Source organism: Plasmodium reichenowi, chromosome 14, assembly GCF_001601855.1.
Source record: "Plasmodium reichenowi strain SY57 chromosome 14, whole genome shotgun sequence".
NCBI lineage: Eukaryota > Apicomplexa > Aconoidasida > Haemosporida > Plasmodiidae > Plasmodium > Plasmodium reichenowi.
In genome coordinates this window covers 1,113,737-1,126,887 of record NC_033659.1, presented here as the reverse complement: position 1 = coordinate 1,126,887, position 13,151 = coordinate 1,113,737, and the positions used below count along the sequence as shown (strand labels likewise).

Here is a 13,151-nt window from a genome sequence, read left to right as displayed (position 1 = left end):
TTAAAAAAAAAAAAAAAAAAAAAAAAAAAAAAAAAAAAAAAAAATATATATATATAAATATATAAATATATATATATATATATATATATATATATATATATATATATATGTATGTATATTTTATTAGTTATTTGCAATTATTTTAAATACATTAATATGTATAAAAAAAATATTTATTATAGATCAAATGATATATTTCAAATATCTCCTATATCATATATTTTGTAAAAAAATTTCAAAGTTTAATACCTACTTATATAATTCACAAAAAAAAAAATAAATAAATATATACATATATATATATATATATATAATTATATATGTATGTATTTATATATGTATATTATAATATTTATTTCAACGTGACCAAGATATTATTTAAAAAAAAAAAAAAAAATTAAAAAATAAATAGATATAAATATATATATATATATATATATATATACGTACATACATTTTTATATTTTTATATTTTTTATATTTTTATATTTTTATATTTTTTATATTTTTATATTTTTATATTTTTTATATTTTTATATTTTTATATTTTTTATATTTTTATATTTTTATATTTTTTATATTTTTATTCCTTGAAAGGGGAATCTTTAAAAAAATGGCCTTTGGTTATAACGCACATGCACACTTAAATAAATATTATATATTATATATTATATATTAAAAAAGAACTTCAGGCTTAATTTGTATCATTGTTCTTTTGAGTGCTTGATATCGGTATCATATTTTTGTGCTATTCCATATAATCCTTTAACTATATGTGGGACGTGATCAATATTATAATTTATATCAACACCTTTGTATTCTCTTTTATTATTTTCTTTTAATATATTCAAAAAATATGTACACATTTGAGAATCTTCTTGAAATCGCGTTATAAATTTTTTTTGATCTTCTACTGAAATAGACAAATTAGAATCTATTAAATGATCATATTTGTCTAGAACTGAATTATTTTGTTGTATTATTACATTTACATTTTCATCCTTGTTATCCTTATTATCCTTATGATGATTTTTTAAAGTGAAAAATTCCTTATCAATATTCCATAAAAAATATTTATTGTTATGTATAGCTTGATATTCTTTTTTTATAGAAGAAATATTTAATAATTCAAAAAAATCGAATACATATTTTCCCTCCCATTCTATATAATTATATGCTATAAAAAATTCATACGGATTAATTATTTTTTTTGAAAATTCTTTTAACTCTAATAAATTGTTTTCAGGACATGTTAATAATATATATATTTCAATATCATAAAAATTTTCTAATTTAGCAGTATTTAATTTATTTGTAACAACAGTAAAACATTTTTTTTTATTTTTTCTTAAAATATAATTAATCAATGTTCTTATTTCTTTATTTTTTTCTAAATTAACATTAGAAATCAATATACCAACATTATTAACTTGTTTACATTTTTCTATTAATGAATATCTTTTTAATAAAACCTTATCAATTATTTTTCTTCTATCTTTTATGAATATATCCTTGGTATCATATATATATATATTATTACAATTATTATATTCTAACAAACATCTATTTATAAAATTTTTATTATCCGAAGAAAATATAAACAAATTCATATTCTTATTATTTATTAATTCATTATCTCCATTTTGTTCATATATTTGACTCTCCTCTTTTTTTTTCTCAACAATTTTATAAACAATCATTTCTTTTTTCATATTATAAAAAACTTTAAAAACCAAACGTCCGCACATAAATAAATATTTATCCTCAATCTTATCTTTAATATCAAATTCAACATAATTATTAAAGAAACCGTAGCACACTTTCCCATTTATATTATTAGCTATTCGATAAAGACAAACAATAATATTCGTAAATATTATATCATCTTCACTGTTATCATAATAATCATCATTATTTCTATTATTATCATTTTTTAAATCCGTTATATTACATTCATTATAATTATCCTCTCCTTTTTGGTAAAATGTTTTATTTACATACATTTTTTCATCCACATTATAAATTACTTTATTATTATTACTATAAAAACCTAAAGAATCATTAATTTCTTTCTCTTCCTCATTCTTTAGGTCTGTACATTTATTATTATATTTTTCTATTTTATCAAAAAAACACCTGACCAGTTCAGGTAAAACATGTGCAAAAGAGGTATCGCATAAAATTATGGATGTTTTATTTTGTTTAAAAACATTTGCGTTTTTTAAATATTGTTTAATATTATGAAAAAAATTATCTTCTATATTTTTTTTATTAAATATATATATAGACGGAATAAACGGCGTAATAAATGATTGACATGAGATTCCATAATGAACTAAAAAATCGGCCTCAACATGTTCAGCACTTACATAATCTTCACAGCATTCATTTAAAGTGGTGTCCCCCAAAATATAAAGGTTGACATGTTTATCTGTATTATTGTTATTATTGTGGTTATTATTGTGGTTAATATTGTGGTTATTATTGTGGTTATTATTGTGGTTATTATTGTTGTTATTATTTCCAACAATATCAACGTAAACAGAACTTTTTATATTACCCTTATCATCATCAATTTTATTATCTTTCCAATTATTTTTTTTTTCTTCATTTGTATGTAAATGCTCCTCATTCTTCTTTTCCTTACAACAATAAGGAGAGCATTCACTATCATTTCTATTTATACTACCATTATTTTTATTTTCTCTATTACTATTATTTTTTATAGATTCATTAAATATTATTTCCTTATTATATTTTTGAAATTCATTTTTCAGAAGATTAGTAATACAAAGAGAATCTTTCAACATACAGTCAGGTAATTGTATAGCTACATTCTTATAATTATTATTTAATATTATATTTATCAATAATTTTAATTCGTACCTTTCAACAATATCATTCATCTTGATTTTTAATATAATCTACATATATATGTATATATATATATATATATATATATATATATATATATATATTTTATGTTGATGATGGGAAGAGGAAAATTTTTCTTTTTTTTTTTTTGAAATAATAAAAAATAAAATATTAGTTGGTTTAAAAATATGATATATTTAGATATTTTTATACTATGTACAAAATTTTTTTTTAAAAAATAATTTTATTATATTCTTCCTATTTTATTATTTCATAGTTTTTAAAAAAAAAAAAAAAAATCATGGATACTTTTCAAATGTATATAACAACATAAAAATATAAATCTATACAGATAGATTCAAAATAAAGAAAATATTACATATAATATATATATATATATATATATATATATATATTTAATATATTAAAAAAATAAAATATTTTTTATTTTATGGAGAGATAGGGAAAAAAAAAAAAAAGAAATTTCTCATATATAAAATAAAATATAATGTAATATAATATAATATATTATATTATATATATAATATATTTCTTTTTATTTATATAAAATCATATATTGTTGAATTTTTTTTTTTTTTTAAATAGGGCAAAAAAAATATATGATTATATTTTATAATATAATATAAAACAAAAAAATATATTATATATATATATATATATATATACATTATATATGTATCATTTATTAATTTTATAGTTGCTGCTTGAAATACTCGTAAATAGTGATGGCTGCTGAAACATGAACATTCAAGGATCTAATAATTCCTTGGCCAGGTATCTCTATACAATGATGTAAGAACATAAGAATAGAAGAAGGCAATCCTTCTTTTTCATCTCCCAAGATGAGAATACATTTTTTAGGAAAAACGAAATGATTCAATTTCTGACTATTATGAGTTTGTTCCAAACCTATGATAGAATATTTTTTTTTTTTTTTTATTATATAATTAATGATATTACTTTTTTTGAGTTCTTTAATATTCATCCACTTATTAGCAGTTGATGATATTTTTTGAAATTGATAATCTTTAATAATATTTATATTATCTATAAATAATTTCTTGACATTAAATATTTCACATGTTCTACATAAACCAGCAAGGTTTGGTAATTTATCGATTAAAGATGCTATAACTATTAAATCGTTTTTTTTTTTTTTATTTAAATAATTTTTTCTAAACTCATTATGTATTTCTATAATATTGGAAATTGGATCAAATTTCTTCTGATAATTATTCTTATTTTTTTCTAATATAATTATATCATCATTTATTTCACTTGACATGTTTGTTATATTCTTTTTATTTCCTTCATTACAATTAATTCGTATATCTTCATCAGCAATGTTACTCTTTTTATTAACATCATCACTTTTGTTATTAGCATCATCACTTTTGTTATTAGCATCATCACTTTTGTTATTAGCATCATCACTTTTGTTATTAGCATCATCACTTTTGTTATTAGCATCATCACTTTTTTTATTAACACCGTCACTCTTTTTGTTAACACCGTCACTCTTTTTATTAACACCGTCACTCTTTTTGTTAACACCGTCACTTTTTTTATCAACACTATTATCATAACTCATAAACGTTTCTTCTATACCATCAGAGTACATACTTTTAGAAGATCCCTCTTTGTCATGTGCCCTTTCCATATGTGTCCTGATGTTGTGTTCATATATACGATTAATCATATTTAGCGAGACATTCTGTTCACTCTTCACTTTGTAATTTTTAGCTGTTTGTTTCTCTTTTTCTAAATCAATATTAAAGATCATTAAGGACATTTCCTGTTGAACGATTTGTTTAAATTTGTCTATAAAAGTGTATGACATTACAAGTTCGTTATTATACAGAACATGAGCAAATGTATTTACATTATTATAATTTCTATCTTCATCAAAATGGTTATATGAATAATTTTCCGTAGGTAATAAGAAACGTATATTATCAAAAAAGTTTACGTTCCAATAATTAAATTGATTTTTAATTTTTTTCCTTATTCTTTTACAATCCTTATTATATTTAATATATGAAAAAAGAGATGAAAAGAAAGGATTTAAATAAGAAGTACCTTTTATTTTAATAAATTTATATAAAATAAATTGTGCCATACTTCTTATAATAGCTGAATGAGATGAACATAAAGAAACAATACTATATAATAATTTTAATAAACACTTAAATATATATTCAGAATAAAAGTAATCATTTTGTATATTTTCTTTTCTTCTTTCCTTTTTCTCATTACAAATATTACATATGTTATTATTTTTGTCTTCATTTATTTTTAAATCATTATTTTTAAAAGAACCATTTCTTCTCACCATTTCAACCTTAATCATATTATAATTATGGTCTTTACCTTTTTTATTATCATATTTTTTATTATCATCTTTTTTATTATCATATTTTTTATTATCATATTTTATATTATCATCTTTTTTATTATCATATTTTTTATTATCATATTTTATATTATCATATTTTATATTATCATCTTTTTTATTATCATATTTTTTATTATCATCTTTTATATTATCATATTTTATATTATCATATTTTCTATTATCATCTTTTTTATTATCAAAATTATGTACAATATTATTATTTATAACATAATCATTATAACTGTTTTGATCATTTTTATGTGTGCTTATATTTTTGATTTTCTTCACACCTTGAACAATTCCATTGACATCGTTTTTGTTTTTTTTCACAAGCTCATTAATAATATGTTTTACTTTCTTCCCTTGTGCTCTTCTCTTTAATTTACTTTCTTTTTTATTTAGGATGGATCCATTTTTTGTTAAAAAACTTTTTTTTTGTTTTTCCTTTGTACAACAAATTTGTGCATAAGAATTAATATATAATTCTTCAAAAGAATAATAAGAAAATTTCGATTTTAAAAATAAGTAAGCGCATATAATTAGTGATGTTATGGTAAGTTGATTATTTACACTATCATGTGATAAATATTTGATCAAATATGGATACATCAAAACAAAAGAAGAATGACTAATGGCTAAACAGAAATATTCTAAATATTGACGAGTATTATTTAAATGATCATAGATAAGTATAATATTAATATAAGAAATAATTTCTTTTCTTTTTTTTTTTTTTAAATGTTTAAAATATTTACTTAACATACATAAAGCTTGTAAGCCTCTGAGTTGAATATTATGTCCATGTGAAGATGGTAAAGGAGGTATTTTTTCTTTTTCATTATTTTGTTGTATATTAAAAAAACTTTTATTATCATTAGAACTATTTATTATATTAAGACTTTTGTTATTCATATAATAAATATTTTTGTTATCAATTTTTTTTAAAATATAAATAATTAATGTTTCATAAATATATAAGATGATTTTTTTTTTTTTATTATAAGAAGGTTTTTCATATTTGTCTTCTCTTGTGGTACATAACTTTATAGATGAAAGATATGTGCAATCTAAAATATTAAATAAATTAATTAAAAATATTAATGTTAATATTCTTAAAAATATAGGAGTATGATGGATTTCATATAGTTCAGGAGGAAACCATATTTCTTCGTTCGTTTCTAATTTGTTTATAAGATAATTACAAATATTTTCATTTATAAAATTATTTAAAAGTAAATTATTATTTTTTCTTATTTTAAATGATTCATTTGTAAAATTTTTTTTCCCATCTAATAAAACGTATTCTTTATACATTAAAATATCCACAATAAGTTGTATAAAATTATTTAAATATTCTTTTTTAATATATATTATATCATCATAATTAATTAAATTATAAAAGAATGAAGTTAACATGGGTATTACAATATTTCTTGTTATCGAAAGTTTTGTTTTCCCGTTCTCTAAAATTTTACGTACATAATTTAATAACAAGTACGTGTCATCATTATACATGTTATGATTATCATAACTATTATCATTATGATTATCATTATTATTATCATTATGATTATCATTATGATTATCATTATGATTATCATTATTATTATCATTATGATTATCATTATTTTTTTTATTTTTTTTATCACCATGTGTATATTTTTCTTTTTTAATATTGCTACAATACGTCTGATATCTTTCATCAGGACAATATTTATCATTCCATATGCTCTCTTGGTCCTTTTTAAAATTTCCCTTAGTACATATTATTCCATTTTTTGTATTATATATATCTTCTTTTTTGTTTTCTCTTATGTTGTAAATATGTGAATCGTAATTTGGCTTGTCAATAAAATTATTTATCTCAAATCGTATTAATAACGGATGAAATAAAGTTAAAAATATTAATTCTAACAAATGAATAGGATATTTACAAACAGAAAATCTGTCGATTAATATAACACTTTGTTTAAAGAACAATTTAAAAAGGATCCTTTTCTTTTCGTTCATTTGCTTTATATTATATATAGATGTATTCATATTATCATTAGATTTAGTATATATATATGGTATCATATAATTTTTAATAATCAAATATATATACACTAATTCATCTTTACATATTTCAATATCATTTATTATTTTTTCACAAAACATAAACAGTTCCTCTTCATTTAATAATATATAGGAACCACAACAAAAGAAACAATTATAAAAATATTTGTATTTATAATAATTAAATTTGTCATAATAATTATGTAAAGAATATTTATTTGAATGTATAAATTTTATATTATGTAACCTTTTTAATGATAACTCTTGTATTTTAAAATTTAATTCTTTATCCCATTTTCCTGGGTTATATATATTATATATATTTGATAAAAACGACAAAACTAATAATAATTTAATATTATCACAATCGTTTTTATCACAATCGTTTTTATCACAATCGTTTTTATCACAATCATTTTTATCACAATCATTTTTATTTTTATTATTATTATTATATTTTGTGATATCTTTATTTCTTGTAAGTAACAAATAAGCACAACATGTATCATATAATTCTTTAACATCATTAAAAAAACAACAATACCATTTCTGTTTTTCTAGATCTGCTGATGAGTAAGTTAATACTTTATTATTAACTAAAAAATAATTGTTATCATCATCATCATTATATACAATATGATTCGTCTTATTCTTTACATATATATCGGCATTCCTGTAAGTTCTATGTTGTTTATGGGGATAATCACTATTATAATAATCAATTAGGTTTTGAGAAAGTATATATTGTTCATTTATATTTATATATTCCAAAGTATCCATATATAAGAAAAGAGATTCTATATATTTATAAAACTTGTAACAATATGTTATATTATTATCATTATTATTATTGTTGTGTGTATCTATATCTTCATTAAATATTAAATTATTCTCAATAATGATATCTTTCAATTTTTTTATATTGTTATGTATTATTTTAACGACACATGATTTATTGAAATAATAAAGTAAATTATTTTTTATAATATAACAAATTAGAATGGATATCAAACCAGTAAAATGGTTATCATCATCATTATGGTTATTATGATTATTATGATGATGATGATTATTATGATAATGATGATTATTATGATGATGATGATGATTATTATTATTATTATTCTCCTTATTATTCTCCTTATTATTCTCCTTATCATTCTCCTTATTATTCTCCTTATTATTCTCCTTATCATTCTCCTTGTCATTCTCCTTATCATTCTCATTATTGTTACTTTTCATATTACATCCTTCATTATAATACTCTACAAGGTGTATTCCTTCTCTTAGTTCTGATTTATTATCCTGTCCTTCATTTACCAACATTAAATGAAATAATCGTAGATATCCATAATAATGTATATATTTATTATAATATATATGCTCATTCAATAAATCTATAAAATGATTTAATAATTCTTTTTTCCTATTTTCAATAAACAAAAATTTTGTAATTTTAGCACTGGTCTCTTGATGCATTATCACATCATTACATTGGACCGTATGCCCATTATTATATATATTATATGTTTTATTTATTATATCATTATTCATTTGATTTTTTTGTTCTTTTTGTCTAAGAATATCTTTTAAAAAATGATTCTGATTAATACTCAAAATATCTTGAAAAATTTTTAAATGTTCTATAAAAAAGGAATCTTCAAATAAATTTAAGAAGATACAATAATTTTTAATATTTTTAAAAATATTTAATACGTCATTCATTTTTATAATAATTTCTAAAATTATAAAAAGTATATTATTTCTTCTACTAAAGGAAATATTCTTTACATTTTTTATAATATTAATAATAATGCTATGAATATTTTGATTATAATATATATTATATGGATAATAAAGTTTGTTAAAATAATTTTTGTTTATATTTTCTTTATTTAATTTATACAAATAATTTTGATATGTTTGTGCATTTTCGTTATTCATAATAATCATATTATAAAAGGTAAATATATTATTGAATGTATGATGATATATATTGTTCTTCTTATTCTCCTTATTCTCCTTATTATTATTATTATTGTTGTGTATATTTATTGATTGAAGTAATGTCTCTAGAATTATTCTGAGGTTCATATAAAAGTAATTTATATTACCTAAAGATATAATAAACTTAAATAAATAATTATAAGTATACTTTTGTTTATATAATATTTTGGACATTATGAAATTTTTTATCCTTGATTCGTAATATAACATATCGCCTTTAATAAATAATGTAGGTTTAACAATATGAATAAAAAATATATTAAATAAGAAATGATCACATATACTATTTATAAAAGTTAATATATGTATTTTATTTTTTTCATCAGATTCATTTATGTCATTACATAATAATGGATTATCTGTATATTTAATTGTATTGGTTTCATTAGAAAGGATTTTTGATATTTCTAGATTTTTTTTATTTTCATAATCTAGTAATCCACATAATGAATATCGTATAACAGAATCATTTTTATGTAAGATTAATAACCAAATTAAATATTCATTTAATTTTAATATTATATAATCTATATATATAACAAAATTTATTTCAGATGATAAATCATTTTGTTCTTTTCTCCTATTTTTATCTTTCATCATATATGTATTCCTCATTTTATTATAACTACGTTTAACACATGTTTGAAAAATATAAAAATCTAAATAATCAAAAAATAAAATTTTCTCCTTGTTATGTATTGTATTTATATAATTATTATCTATATCTTTTTCTATGTTTTTTCCAAAATGGTTCATATGTATGTATGTATCATTATTATATTCATCATATACATCAAAAAGATTCTTATCATCTTCATATTTTTGTTCATACATAACTTTTATAGAACTCACAATATTTATAAGCTCTACTATTTTAAACCAATTGCTTTTTAAAAGATGTACAGAAAAGTTTTCAATACATCTAACAATACATTCAAAATGTTCCCATACCTTTATAAAATGGGACATTTCATTATTTTCATTTTGTGTGGTTGTTTTACGACATATATTTATAAGTGTATTAAAAATATATAACAACTTTTTTAAAACATTTTCATCCATATATCCTTTATTAAATAATAAAAAATAATATCTTATATCATCTATATAACCATTTTTAACAAATTCTTCATTATATATATAATCTATATATAAAATAATAAAATTGTATATATCGTTTAATAAATATTCATCTATATTTATATCTGTATTATACATATTTATCATATATTTATAATATATATCTAAAATACAATCATTCTCCTTATTATATAGAATAAATGCCTTCTTTTTCTCATTACTTTGAATCGTTTCCTCAACAGTATCATCTTTTTTCATATCTACATTATTAGTAATATTCTTATGATTCCCATTTCGAATCTTGTCCGTTTTAATAATAGGAATATTACCATTAACTATATTCTTTTTTGAAATATCATTCGTAAGAAAAAAATACATTAAATCAATTATATTTAAACATACATTTGTAAATATATGTGTAGGATATATATATTCTTTTACAGCAAAACAAAAATCTTTGATTAAAATATTTCTCATGTCTTTATCATTAATCAAAATTATATGATATAAAATATAATTAATTAATTCCATAATTATAAACTCATCATCATAATCAATATTTATATTATGTTCTTTTGACATCTCATCTTTCAATAAACCAACGACTTCATTTGTAAATGTTGACATCTTATAATTGTTGTTACCTTTTACCTCTTCTAAATATAAAACAAACAATGCACACAAATGTTCAAAGTTTAAATTGAATGTGCTTAAAAGGTTCTTATATGTTTTTTCTTTACTTGTAGGTATTATATTGTTTATACCTTCAGAATTATTATGGTTTATATTATGAGCACCAGATATATTATATGGAAAATAATAATAATAATTATTATTATTATTGTTCTTGTTGTTGTTATTATTATTATCATCATTATTTTTATTATTGTTGTTGTTATTATTATTATCATCATTATTTTTATTGTATATAATATTTTTTTTTTCATATTCATTACATTCAGAGAGTTCATTTTTAACATAGATGTTATCTAATAAATGTTTAAAAGAATACATGTATAAACCTTTTGATGATAATTCAGTAAGTTTATTCTTGCATTTTTCATAAAAAAGATACATATTTTTATCTTGATTTTCTTTTATATGATTTTGTATTTTTATTTGTATATGTTTTAATAAAAAGATGATAATTGAGAAATCCGGAATTTCTTCTTGTATCTTTATTAATATATTTTTTAATAAATTCAACAAAATACGAGAATATTTATTTTTTTCTCCATCTTTTAATTGTAATAACTTATATACCCATGATATATCTATATTATTATTATTATTATTATTATTATTGTAAAATGATTCGTTCCAACATTTTTTAAATAAACAATCTATAAACAATATTATAATTTCTAAGTTATTTCCGTATTTTCCATCATTCTTTTTATCACACTTTTTTTTTTTTTTTCCCCCATCGTTCATTTTTACATTTTTTATATCTCCTTTATATTCTTCTTCCTTTTTTATGACTTCATCAAAAAGATAATTGTTTACATCTTTACACAATTCATATTTATCTTCATCTTTAATTAATAATAACATAATATGTGAAAAAAAATTTCTAGTTAACTCATCATCATATTCTTTAATATTATTACTATTACTAAAGTTTACTAACAAATTTAAAACGTCTACACTATTCATTACCATAATGATTAAACATTATAAGCAAATAGAAACGAAAAGGTTATATTTTTAAATATTTATATGTTTATTTGTTTATATGTTTATAAGTTTATATGTTTATTTGTTTATTACTTAATTTTTTATGTTATTTCCTTTTTCTTTTTTTTTTCGAACTTTACAATATGGATGTAAATTATTATAATAACATTATATAATACTTATAAGTTCATAAGATGAAAAAAAATAATAATAATAAATAAATAAATAAATAAATAAATAAACCTATTAGTCATTTTTTTTTTTTTTTTTTTTTTCCTATACCTTATAAAGATAAGAATATAAAAATGTTATAGTTGTTATACATTATAAAATATTTTTATAAATATTATAAATTATAATTATTTTCTATACATTATTCTTAGGAACATTTTATAATTTGAATACATATAATAATAAAAATATAATAAGTATAATTTTTTATTATTTAAATTCTTCATTTTTGGAGAGTAGGATAACATATTAGATATATATATATATATATTATATATATTTTCTCATTCATTGTTACAAACATATATATCTACAAATATATATATATATATATTATATAATGTAATAATTTTTTATTTTTATTTTTATTTTCATTTTTATTTTCATTTTTATTTTTTTTGCCTCTTCGTAATAATAACCTACATTTTGTACTATTGTATGGAAAAAAAAAAAAAAATAGAATAATTATAATATTATGAAAGGAATTTATTATTTTTTCCATTTTTTTTTTTTTTTTTTTTATAATACTTTTATATTTCTCTTGTGTTGTAATAATATTTATAATATTTATAATATTCATACATTCATATATATATATATATATATATATATATTATTTATATTTATAAAGTTTACAAACATTTGAACATTATTTAATGACACTTACAAAATCAATATAAGATGTATAAAAATATTAACAATTGACATATATATGATTTTTAATATATATATATATATATATATTTTTTTTTTTTTTTTTTTTTTTTTTTTTTTTTTTTTAAAAATAATTAAAAAAAATTTAATATAAAAA

General features: G+C 18.4%; 2 protein-coding genes across 2 annotated transcripts; both read right to left on the bottom strand.

Annotated features, from left to right (window-relative positions):
- Nucleotides 1–704: 704 nt before the first annotated feature.
- PRSY57_1428800 (diphthamide synthesis protein, putative) lies at nucleotides 705–2,906 on the bottom strand (the record flags this gene model as incomplete). Its single annotated transcript, XM_012909888.2, has 1 exon — nucleotides 705–2,906. One exon carries the CDS (start codon nucleotides 2,904–2,906, stop codon nucleotides 705–707), a length of 2,202 nt encoding a protein of 733 aa, XP_012765342.2.
- Nucleotides 2,907–3,586: 680 nt separating this feature from the next.
- Nucleotides 3,587–12,088, bottom strand: PRSY57_1428700 (rRNA (adenosine-2'-O-)-methyltransferase, putative; the record flags this gene model as incomplete). Its single annotated transcript, XM_012909887.2, has 1 exon — nucleotides 3,587–12,088. The coding sequence occupies one exon, from the start codon at nucleotides 12,086–12,088 to the stop codon at nucleotides 3,587–3,589; it is 8,502 nt and encodes a 2,833-aa protein (XP_012765341.2).
- Nucleotides 12,089–13,151: the final 1,063 nt, after the last annotated feature.